The sequence below is a fragment of the Lampetra fluviatilis genome, chromosome 5 (assembly GCF_964198595.1).
Source record: "Lampetra fluviatilis chromosome 5, kcLamFluv1.1, whole genome shotgun sequence".
Taxonomy (NCBI): Eukaryota; Metazoa; Chordata; class Hyperoartia; order Petromyzontiformes; family Petromyzontidae; genus Lampetra; species Lampetra fluviatilis.
Window position 1 is genome coordinate 12,820,330 of NC_136279.1, and position 11,844 is coordinate 12,832,173.

At 42.1% G+C, this 11,844-nt stretch overlaps 1 protein-coding gene across 1 annotated transcript; it reads left to right on the top strand.

Moving 5' to 3' along the window:
- The first annotated feature begins 983 nt into the window (after window positions 1–983).
- Window positions 984–11,568, top strand: LOC144932235 (ras-related C3 botulinum toxin substrate 1-like). Its single transcript, XM_078856181.1, has 6 exons — window positions 984–1,219; window positions 5,180–5,251; window positions 5,865–5,982; window positions 7,189–7,251; window positions 9,626–9,785; window positions 11,393–11,568. Exons 1-6 carry the CDS (start codon window positions 1,185–1,187, stop codon window positions 11,524–11,526), a joined length of 582 nt encoding a protein of 193 aa, XP_078712307.1. The 5' UTR covers window positions 984–1,184; the 3' UTR covers window positions 11,527–11,568.
- Window positions 11,569–11,844: the final 276 nt, after the last annotated feature.

The following is an 11,844-nucleotide window of genomic DNA, read 5'->3' on the forward strand; positions in this document are numbered from 1 at the left end:
AAGGTCGCGGGATCGATCCCCGCGTCCTCCACAGGCGAATATATTTTTAAATCCTTTATATTAAGTTCGCTGCCACGCATATAAAGGTTTTATAGTGAAAAACTTTGTTTTTACGGGTTATACTTATTCTATTAATTTATTACAGCATTGTTACCCGGATTACATTAAGCCCTTAAAACCAATAATATCCCATATGTTTGTGTTATATTCTCATGCACGGTAGAAGGTTTGTAGGTTTTATATTGGAGATACCGTAACAATGCGGCTTCCTGTATTGATAGTTGTGCAGTAAAGGCACTGAATAGGTCCAAAACTCAGTGCTGTCCGATTCACTGCGGTACCATTTCACATTAAACTACTACCGTTAAAGCGTTCAACACGACCTTATCACTATGAGATCTCTTTATCATTAGCGTCGTTGTGGAGAAGATAAGTAACACAAATTAGCAAGATAATTCACCTTCCATAATTTTGTCTTATTGCATTTTTACAGAGTACTATATATAATTGTGCGTCGATCTTGGACACACCATATCTGGTGTATTCGGTAAGGTCCTTGCCAATGAACATCTGGCAGTTTTCCAGCAATAGTTGAGGCAAGCATGACTGCTTATGATACACCGAATGTCGAACTCGGTCCAGAGTTTACTTGTCTTGAATCAACGCTGCTGAAACGTGGCTTCCGAGTGACCGATAGAACGTGTTTAAAAACAAATACTTTTATTACGGCTATGGGAATGGGGCAAATTGTCTGGGCGTTTGCGTTGTCACGGCCGCGCGTGCACGGAGAAGGTTGCCCGGCACCACGCCAGTGAAGAGCGGCAGGAACCAACAAGTTTGCGTCGCGCTCTGTAAGGCAAGAGGAAGTTTTTTTGTTGTTTTTCGCATACAGGTGGTATTTGCCCCGGCCAGGTGAACGCCTACTGCATACTTGTACAAACCCCCACTCCAACACACACGCCCCTTTCTTTCGTCCCCTCTCTCTCGAGTGCTCTCTTCCCATTTCTTCCCCGTCGTTATATGTGAACAAGAGTTTTAAAGATACATACGCAGTTGACTCTGCGACTACTACGCAGGCTTGGTTGCTTGGTTCCTTGGTTTTCCCCCCACCCCACCACGTTCTCTACCACCCCCTCCCCACGGGCTTGGCAAGCGCACGCCAGGCGTGAGCGCTTGTGCCAGGCATGCAGGCAATCAAGTGTGTGGTGGTCGGGGATGGGTACGTCTTCTCCACCGTCTCACACACATCTCTCTCTCTCTCGCTGTGCGCGTGTGGAGGTCGACTCAGCCTCTGTCTAATGATGTCCTTAAAAGTGTGTAGCCAACAACCGTCGGTTTATTACTTGAGTGAAGTTGAAGGTCGTAATGGGTGGTGCTGTCGGTCGATGTGTCTATGATGTACGTCGATGTTGAACTTCGTTCGCGACGTACGTCGCCAACTGTGCGCGGGGCAGGACGACATACTGAAAGATGAAAAGCAGTTCTAACGAAATGCGTTTTCAATTTAGAAGATGGTATTCCAGCGTACGTAGTTTTAATAAAAATGCATGCGAGTGTGTCGCCGCATTCGTACGGTTCGCTGACGGCACTTGCCCCACACGTCTGTGACGGCTGTACGTGGTGGTGGTGTGGGGGGGGGTCTTTCTTCCTTTGTACGGTTGAGCGTAGCGGAGAAGTCGCTCGTCACAAAGTGGAGCGAACAGCTGATGCGTGAAACCCGCTTGCGCTGAGAGCGCGTAACGACCGGTCGGCTCCTATGTTTCGTCTACAAGATATTCAAGTTCAAGTTTATTTATTAGATATAGCCCTGTGAGCCATTCGGCTCTTGAATCGGGAATCAGACAAAAAAACAAAAACATGAACAATAAAACAACTTAAAGTGAATATGTGACTTAAGTGCAAACAGAAAATCCAAGAAAATCAAAGTGTGAATGGGAAGGTCGTGGCGAGTTTGAAAGTCTCGCGTCCGGCCGAGTGTGGGTAGCCTCTTCCACCCTTTCGCGAAATCCACACGGTGGGGAGGTTGGACATCTCTGCCTCTTATCCTTACACTCATAACGCTCTTTGGGGTTTACTCCAGTTGCAGATTATATTGTGGGATCTCAGAGCCACCCGTAATTCGTTTCAGGTCCCATAGCTTTAAGCACGAGATTAAATGTCAAGTGATTATATATATTTTGACATTTTTCAGAAATGTTTCACATTTTGTGAACTGAATCCGTTGCATACATTGTGTAGATACCGTTTATGCTGTCAGGGTGTATTGGTAACGGATCGTCATTGTAGAGGCTTCATGAGATATTTCAAAAAGAGACACGTTTATACCTGCTCTGTTCGCATCTACCCCATGGAGTGACAGACCTTGTGGTAACCATGTACTGACCACAGCGTGCTATTACAGGTAGTCCTCTACTTACGATGGAGATGCGTTACGACGACCCCATCGTAAGTTGAAAATATCGTAAGTTGAAGATGGCCAAGCCTACCCAGGAGTCTTAAAGAATGGTGATAATTTAGCAAAACAGAGCAATTTACAGTACCGTACTGTATAAACTATATACCTTATGTATTTATTAATTACAATACTGTATTGCACAGTAAAATGTAAAGTAAAAAAACAAGGTAAATTCTTAGCCTACCTATATGAACTGCAATTTAATAGAACGTTTTTTTCAGGGAACAATCCTATCTGCTATAAAAACAATTTTAACATGCATTGAACGTATCGTATCGTGGTAACCTTAAAATGAAATCGCTAAAGCTACGTATCATACATGCATTGAACGTATCGTAACGTATATTGTACTGGACTCACCAAGATTATGTCCGTCGTCTGCATACTTGAACGATGTTAGGTTGTTGATGGCAATTTTGTCGTATCGCCATCGTAAGATCGAAATATCGTAAGTCGGACCATCGTAACTCGGGGACTACCTGTAATTGGACATCTGAAACCTACATATGTGGGGCATAGACAAATCACTCCAAAACCTGATCTGCCACTCCAACGCCAATCTAGCTGAAGGATATTACAGTGGAATTCAGGGTAAAGCAGTGTTTCTGCTTTCAACGTCAGTTCGTGCCGGCTGGGTACAGCTCACACATCACTTGCTGCTAAAGCATACATTTCTTGTTTATACGCATACTGTAGCGGTGGTCTTTGTTCAAATCCAGGTTACAATGCGTATGGAATTTACTTCTCATGACCAGTGATGGAACAAGAATGAGCAAGGTTTTTTTTACTTGATCGGCTTTTTTAAAATAACTGCTGTGCTGCACATTATATAGGCCTCGTTAAGGTTAAAGGTAAAAAGCAACGAGCCGACCTTTACCCTACCTTTTACCCTTACCCCATACAAATTACCCGATTACAGGGTAATTACTGGGGTACTACACATGAAAAAGGTGTATAACAGGTAAATGCTAGGTAGAGCGCTTTAGTCATATAGAATACTCTCGATGATTTCAATTTTACACGCTTGTATCCTCAAATCGACTGCAAACTTGGTATAGTTATGTCATACTGATGACAATACTATATTCTATCATAAAAATATATATATTTTTAAACATTATTTTGTAAATGTTGTTTCGGCTTGGGTCTAATTGTCCACGGTCAACTCACGTTGGTTGTAAATCACTACGGCACCCTGACGTTATGGAAAGCTTCGGGGCCACTTCCTGGAGTCGTGGAGTTCTGCCATTACTAGTACATTTAATAAAAGCGTGTTTAAAAAAAAAAGTATTTTTTAAATATTACTTAGTAAATGTAAGCCACGGACTGCGCCACGGAGCTTTTAGCGGTAAACAAGTTACCATATTTACCGGGTAATACTTCGCGCTACCTTTACCCTACCGGGTAATTCTTTCGAGCTACCTTTACCCTATCCTTTACCTTACTCCTTGGCATGTCGACACATTTACTCTTTACCTTTATCCTTTTACCCGGTAAAAAGGGTAACTTACCTTACCTTGCCGAGGCCTATGCACATATGTATGCCATGTAAATATAGTGATACGCCATTTCATTATGGGGAATTGTGACCATCCCTACAAGCTTATACTTGGAGAAAATCACCTCAAAGGCAGGGAATTTGAGAGTAATGGACCTCGTGGTGGAAGGACTGCTAGTTGCACTTAGAACAGTGCATTTGACACAAGGAAAGAGAATCGGGAGCAAAGCCCTCTGTATGCCAGGCACACAGACGATAGCAAATGACTCATGTTCAGTCAAGCCGCACTGCCATTTTACAGCAAGATTGGCATCATGATCACAACACGAGTTCCATTTTAAGATTTTTTTTTGGCTTCTGATTAGGTCTGCGTATGTGCTAGTTCATATGTAAGACGATGTCTCCATGTGTTATTTCCAAGTTTTGTCAGGATGCTTTGGCAACAGCTTTGCTGTTCAGTTGTGTTTGGGAAAAGGCGTTCGCGTGACATCGAAGTCGCTCATTTAAACGGCTGCACTGATCTAAGCTGAGGAATTGTAGCAAAACCAATTTGTGCTGCATATTACAGAGCATAGCGCGTAACGACTGTACTTGAAGTCTATTTGTAAAACGAATTTTGTCCTGTACACAGCAGTTCGGTTTAACAGTGGAAATCAACTGTGAAGTATATCTGGGTGAGAAAACAAATGACAATGCTTCTTCAAAGACAACGAACTAACAACATGCGTTATATGCAGGGCCGACATGTTCGTAGACCAGGACTTCTAAAGTGCACTGTCAATTTGTCTGACAATGTTACATTTCAATAGCTTTACACAGATCCTAAGAGGTGTACAGAAAAAAAGCAAATACATTTAAATGCAATTTTCTTGATTCAATTAAACAATACAATTTCTTTTAAAACATTTACAATAACAAACATTATCTCGGTTCACCATATGTGGCGTAATGTGGAAAACCTTTGAATTGTTGCATGCCCTCATGCTTTCAGCTGACCTTCATCAGAGGTCCTGGCAGTTTGAATTGATTTCACATCAAGTCAACCGAGCAGAGCACGGAAGCATGGGAGCTGATTGAATCGTGGGTGTGGGAGGCTGCTTGAGGTCGTGGAAGCGTGGATCCACCAGGATGGAAATGGAACGTGCAGTTCATTAACAATTATGCCAGGGCTCACAAGTAAACATCTACACAGGAGTTGACGGTGGTGTTTGTGCACTTTGTGTCAGTGCGGTGGGAAAGACGTGCATGCTGATCAGCTTCAGCAACAACACCTTCCCCGGGGAGTACATTCCGACAGTGTGAGTTATCCCTTTGTTTGCCAATGGCAGCAAAAAAATATTTAAAACACCTTTTACATGTAAACGTTTTGTTTCAGTGGAAGTATGCGTTATTGTAGACCAAAATGTGAAGAAAATGCATTGTCTACATTATTCATATTGTTAGCCGTGTTTTATTATGCATTGAGAATAAGGTTACCACCAACTGTCCTGGTAATCCCAGGTTCATCTTTTTTGGGGGGGTAGTTGTCCTGAGAAATTTGTAAGTATTCCCGGAACATGAAATGGGCTGCTTATTTGTCATTTGTGTAATAATTTACCACTTAAGGCAACACATTTACCAACAGTTCTCGCTTCTTTTGGTATAATGAGACATTCCTCTCCCCATGATATCCTGTTTTTTGTGTACCTCAGGCGGCAGTGCTACTTGAGTCCAATGCCAATTCGTGAAGCATGGCTGTTTCGCGTAAAAGTAATTTACACACTCGCGTATTGTGTAGCATGCTCTAAATGCCAAAGCACATGGCATTTTTTCGTGAATAAAGGAGGCGCATGAGTGAGAGACTGCATCTCCATGCTGTACACGCCGTAGAAGTGAGGTTGTGTGTACATGTGGCGTGCTTGCATCAAACAGGTTCGACAACTATGCCGTCAATCTTATGGTTGATGGAAAATACGTGAACCTGGGGCTCTGGGACACTGCAGGTCAGGAAGACTACGATCGGCTGAGGCCGCTCTCTTACCCACAGACGGTACGGTGTACACGTCCACACTCGTGGATACATCCTCACCCATGTTCTTGCACACACGCTTATGTAAGGGATTGTTTACATCCGTGTTAAGCTGTCTCCCTGCTGTAACACGTCGTGACTTGGCACTCGCCTCCATGCGCAGCAATCAGCCAATGCTGCCAATGACACATGCCATAGCAGGCACCAATCGTCTCTGGATATATGGTTTCTGAGGCAGTGGTTATGATTGTATTGGCTCTGGAGAGATGATGACAGATTTGAACTTGCAGCCTGCCAAATATACGTCGAATGCTCTGGTCACATTGCTCCCAAGCTGGCTTACATCAGTATCTATGCATATATGTACAGTGTTGGGAATACTTTTACCTGTGTACTGAAGAGAGACAAACCATGAGCTCTCCCAGTGTTATTCTAAGCTTGCTATCAGCTTCATTACATGAGACGAAGTGTCAATTCAGAACTCTTGTAGTGAAATGCATCACCCAATTTGTTAGAGAATGGTTTGTGGAAGGGATATCAGAGCTACAGTAGTGAGATTCTTTCAAGTGACCGATTTCATCCATACTCGTAGGCACTGCACTTGTCCACACACCATGCACAGAGAAATATATGTTGCATGGCAGTCCAACCAATATATTTTATTATTTATAAAAGCTGGAATGTAGCCGAATTAAGTGAAAACCCTAATTTATTATTGTGATGGATTTTTTTCGCGTATTGATAACCACGAGGAGACCCATCAACTCTGCACTTTAGAACCCAGTTTAATCACCCAGATTCAAAGCCAGGATCTCATTGGTGTCGGCTCATTGGTCTCAATCTTGACCCACCCAGCCACCTTCCTGGCTCCTTGTGTGTCCTTTCTTACATCATCAGAGTGAGAAATGAGACTTGGCCTGTAGGCAAAGGTCGCCTCATGGGTGATACGATGTGTTTGAAAAGGTGTACTTTTTTCTATTTGCCGTACATTTATAAAGGTCTCATAGATGACCTGGACACCGTGCATATGGCATTCACTACAAAAATTATATTAAATTTGCCTCAATATATAACATACATATTTTTCACTGTGGATACGCTTAAGCATTGAAGTGTTTTCAGTGTACTGGTTCGTTGTAGTATATGCATGATTGCACTTGCTGACGCAGTAAGGATTATTATTTGATCGGTAAAACTATGCAGCTAACTCTCTCTTTGCTTCTTTAGGACATTTTTCTCATTTGCTTCTCGGTCGTGAGCCCATCTTCCTTTGACAACGTACGCGTAAAGGTACGGCAACAGCATATTTTTTATATATTAAATTTTTGGAATTTATTATCCCAAATGTCATCACAATTGTGCTTTTGGTGTCATATGAGATGAAAAATTCATTCGCATCTCTCTAGGAACAGTTTAACTCTTTAATTTTGAAAGTTAAGTTAATTATTTAACCAGGAAGTCACACTGTGTCATAGTACTCTTTTTCAGGAGGATCCTGCATTGGCATTTAAATTTTTGATATTTTCACCCAGTTAATGCGTGTTCATACATGAAATTGGCAACTCATGGAATAGGATGTCACAGAAATACGTCTGATATCCCATACAGTGACCTCCATCTGGCCCACGCGGTAGAAGGGAGCACTTCCCCATCTGCTCTGCTTACGGGGCAATGTTTGTCGCTTTGCTACAGATTTTTAAAAATTGCACAGTGCTGTATTTAAGTGTTCTGGATGCGCTAGCTTTGATTTTTACATTTATCTTGCTTTTCGCTATTACATTCCAATTGTTTGAAAACTACGTCATCAATCTTACGGTTGATGGTAATCATGTGAACATGGGGATGTGGGACACGGCTGGGCAGGTAAGATTATGATCGGCTGAGGCCGCTCTCATACCCACAGACAGTACGGTGTACATGTCTGCACACGTGTGTTCATCTTTACATATAGGTATCCACGTCATGAGATAAAGGAATGTCCATTCACAACATGCAGATTGGGGTGTACCACCCCAACCTATAATATTACCTCTGGAAGGTGATATGATAAACATACTTCTAAGACCCCTTTTTTTCTGATCCAAGTGGTGACGCACCTTCTGACATCCGGTGCTTCATCGATCCCCACTGTGAATCTCCTGCCAACTACATTTGTCTGTAAAACATAGCACCTTTGTGATGGCTTTGCACTGTAAGAATGGTTTAAATACCAATTGGCTTAATGTATTATATGCCTCGCAATTTTGTGCACAAACCAAGAATAGATGATTATTTTTCTCACCTACACAACCCTGTATATTTGCATCAATTAGCAAGAATTTTACTTATATCCTAAAAGACAGAAGTTGTAGACAAATTATTTCATTATTACAGTGTTACAGTTCTTCCATGCAACATGTGATATTGTTTCAATCATTACATACACAAAATCACAACAAAGCATAGCAGAGAATATCAAAAATTGTAAATGTTGTGGAATCACTTATCAACACACCGATGGGCTAAAGTCGTGAACTATTTGTCTTTTGTCAACGTGACACTTTTTGTTTTACCGATTGGCCGTGTCGGGTGGTGGAGGGTCACGACACATTTATAAATAACGCGATCTAACCCAAAAGCGTTTATTATGAAGAGAATATCCTGCGCATCCCTCAAATGTATCCTCATGTCCATATACAGCCTTCATTCCATGAAGTTCACCGAGTGTTTCCGGTTTAATCTGTGTGCTTAGGATGAGGTATGATTAATGTGTGTGTGTGCGGAAATATATCTGGCGCACCCTGATTCGGCATTGGAACAGCATCAGTTACAAGTATCCTCAGGCAAAATACAGGATCGAGCAACTGAATGCAGACGCAAGTGCTAACATGCTAACCCATAACCGCTAAGTTTAGCCAACACATGTTTCTGTTTTACGAGTTTTCCTGCTTCATTAAAAAAAACACCCAATACAACAGAAAATTGGATGTACAATATATAGCGACTAAATGTGACTGTATTTAAAGACGCTATACAGAAACAGTAGATGTACAGCACTTGTATGTAGTTCGTGACCATACTTCATCACATTCGTCAGTGCGGGTTGGTGAATGCGTAGAACACAGACGAGGGGACATTGTCAAATTATTTTTCTGCATCATCCTCTGCTGCTAACAACATCGCCCAAGGGGCCGTCCATAAATGACGTCACGCACCTATTGGGGGGGGTGGGTCAGACATTTGTGACGATGTGTGACGAGGGGTGTTTGAGAAATGTGACGTCACATCGAAATGCGCAACTTTAAATGAATATAGACAACACCTTCTACTTAATTAGATAGACTTTTTAATAAATGTTTTCTCTTACAACATCAGAGCGCAGCGGCACATTAAATACGCACTACAATGACAATAGTTTAAAGCGATTTGAAGCATGTTTTTTTTTGGGGGGGGGGGGGCAGACCTTTGTGACGTCATATTTGAGGGGGGGGGTCTGACTTTTGTGACGCCGTGTGACGATGGGGGGGGGGGGCAAAAATCGTCCAAAATTGCGTGACGTCATTTATGGACGGCCTTCAAGTAGAGCTATATAAGCAGTTGACATTTTTCTTAACACCAGCAGCAGTCAGTCACAGGCAGAGGAAAGGTAAAATGATAAACGTTCGGCTGTTGGCTGTGTACCCAGTGGTTCAAGGAAGTGCGGCACCACTGCCCAGAGACCCCTATCATCCTGGTGGGTACCAAGCAGGACCAGCGTGAAGACAAGGACATTCTCAAGCACCTCGAGGAGAAAAGCATGCAGCCTGTGACCAATGCTCAGGGACTGTGTCTGGCCAAGGAGATAGGTGAGCAATGGGAAAGGATGTCCGCACCCACTTCTTAACACGTACGTGTTCACCGCCAATATTACGATTCATGATTCACTTTTGGCTTGGACCACGTTAATGATCTGCCAAGACATTTGTCACAAGAGCTACAGTTTAATGTAAGCGTGCCATTTTTTATTTGAGGCTACATCGGGTGGTGGAGGGTCTTGTGATAGGAATTTTTCCAGATCATTATGTGGTCCAATTCAAAAAATGAATTGTGGACCACATGTATACTTTGTTACTATGAGCCATAGTACGTACAGTATTTTTCCCTCATTATTGGTGAGGGATACATTCTAGAGATTCTCGTGAATAGCACATTTTGCGGGTAATGATTTCGCCTACGAAAAACCTATCTTTTTAACGAATTACCATAAGTAAATACATAAATAAGCAATTAAATGCATACACATTATCATAACACAACAACATTGGTGGTAATAAACATGAATATAAAAAAATGGTTTGCCTCCTATCTCCCCCACCACCCAGTTCCAATGTGTTTTTAAATCACTTGAGCTAGCTGCCACTTCACTTTGGCCAAGAGCTAGATTTCTCCTGGACAATGTTCTTCTTGAGTTGGCCAGAATTCCCCATGTCAGAAGTTAGGCCAAGCAGAAATGTAAAGACCTGTTCAGCTTTCGTGAATAACTCCCGAAATCAGAGAAATTTTACTTTTTCATCAACTTGAGTTCATCATCAACTTGATATTTGGGAGAATTGAGGTCAACTCACATTCACACGAGTTGAGTCGAGTTAGCTGTTCATGGAAACAAGGTATTTCGCACCTCCGATTGCATGGTTGGCTATGTACGGTGCGAAAGAACTTCAATATACATACATTACACTAACTAAACCAGCCAAGTAAATATCCACCCCCTGAACAACCTGTACCTCGTTAAATTGCCACAATTAAGGAGTTATCGTTTAATTCATGAATGGTTAATTTTTGTTTCATCTGTATAATTTCGTGTGTGCCAATTTGTTCTGTTCCATGTGCAATAACTGGCTTGTTAAATTGGCCTAAATATTATTAGCATATCATCACGATGAGTAATTGTCTATCCATGGCTGGGTGGCCTTCCCATTCCATCGCCACCCTCCCGGTCCTGCAATCTCACGTGAACAGATCCTATCGTCCCATTTCCACGGTGGTCGCACCCTCTGATGTATTCCCTCCTTTGGCTGCCATTCTATCACTGTCCTCGTCCATTGGCCATCAACCCTTTTCGTCAAGCTGTGTTCTGCCCAAGCCCACTTTTCTTAGCATTTGAATGGTTATCTCTATGTCTTATTCGTTTTTTATCCTCCCCCCTTGATCTAGGATATATTATTTAGTGATTCACGGCATCTTGTTTACTTTTTTAAAAGGTGCTTTATAAATATAATGTATTACTATGAATCCATGTGTTCAAGTTCCTGTCACCCCGTGTCATTCCAAGCATGCACCTCTGCACGCTTCTCTGCACACGCTTCATTTATCGTTTTTTTGCACGATACAGATCACGTTTGTAAACAGCACTGCTTCACAGGCTCTCGTGGTTGTCGGTACAGTGTAGGAATTCACTTGTTTGTTCATTCAGGTGCAATCAAGTACTTGGAGTGCTCAGCCCTGACACAGCGTGGCCTCAAGAATGTGTTTGATGAAACAGTTCGGGCTGTCATCTCTCCAGAACCAAAGATAGAGAGGAAGAAAAAGATGTGTGCTCTTTTATAACACCCAGGCTTGCATACAATGGACATCTCTTGCACTCTGCCAAGCAAGCCCCCACAACCAATGTGGGATCCTAACCCCGAAAATGCATTTTGTCAACAGTGTCAACAATGTATCATATTTAATTTCCTACAAAATAACAAGTTAAATGCAGTTAATGCTTGTAAAAATGCACACAGAGTACACGACAATAACTGTATATGTATAAGCCTCTGTCTTCATTCTATTTTGGAAATGTGGGATTTTTTATCATTACTGTATAGCCATGTATTTACGAGCAGTCGTGCAAGTGACATGCTCATCTGCTTGCTGTTTACAATT

Coding starts and splice junctions, on each gene's coding strand:
- LOC144932235 (XM_078856181.1), top strand. CDS start 1,185: ATGCAGGCAATCAAGTGTGTGGTGGTCGGGGATGG. Junction 5,252..5,864: donor GGGGAGTACATTCCGACAGT/GTGAGTTATCCC, acceptor TGCATCAAACAG/GTTCGACAACTATGCCGTCA. Junction 5,983..7,188: donor CGCTCTCTTACCCACAGACG/GTACGGTGTACA, acceptor TTGCTTCTTTAG/GACATTTTTCTCATTTGCTT.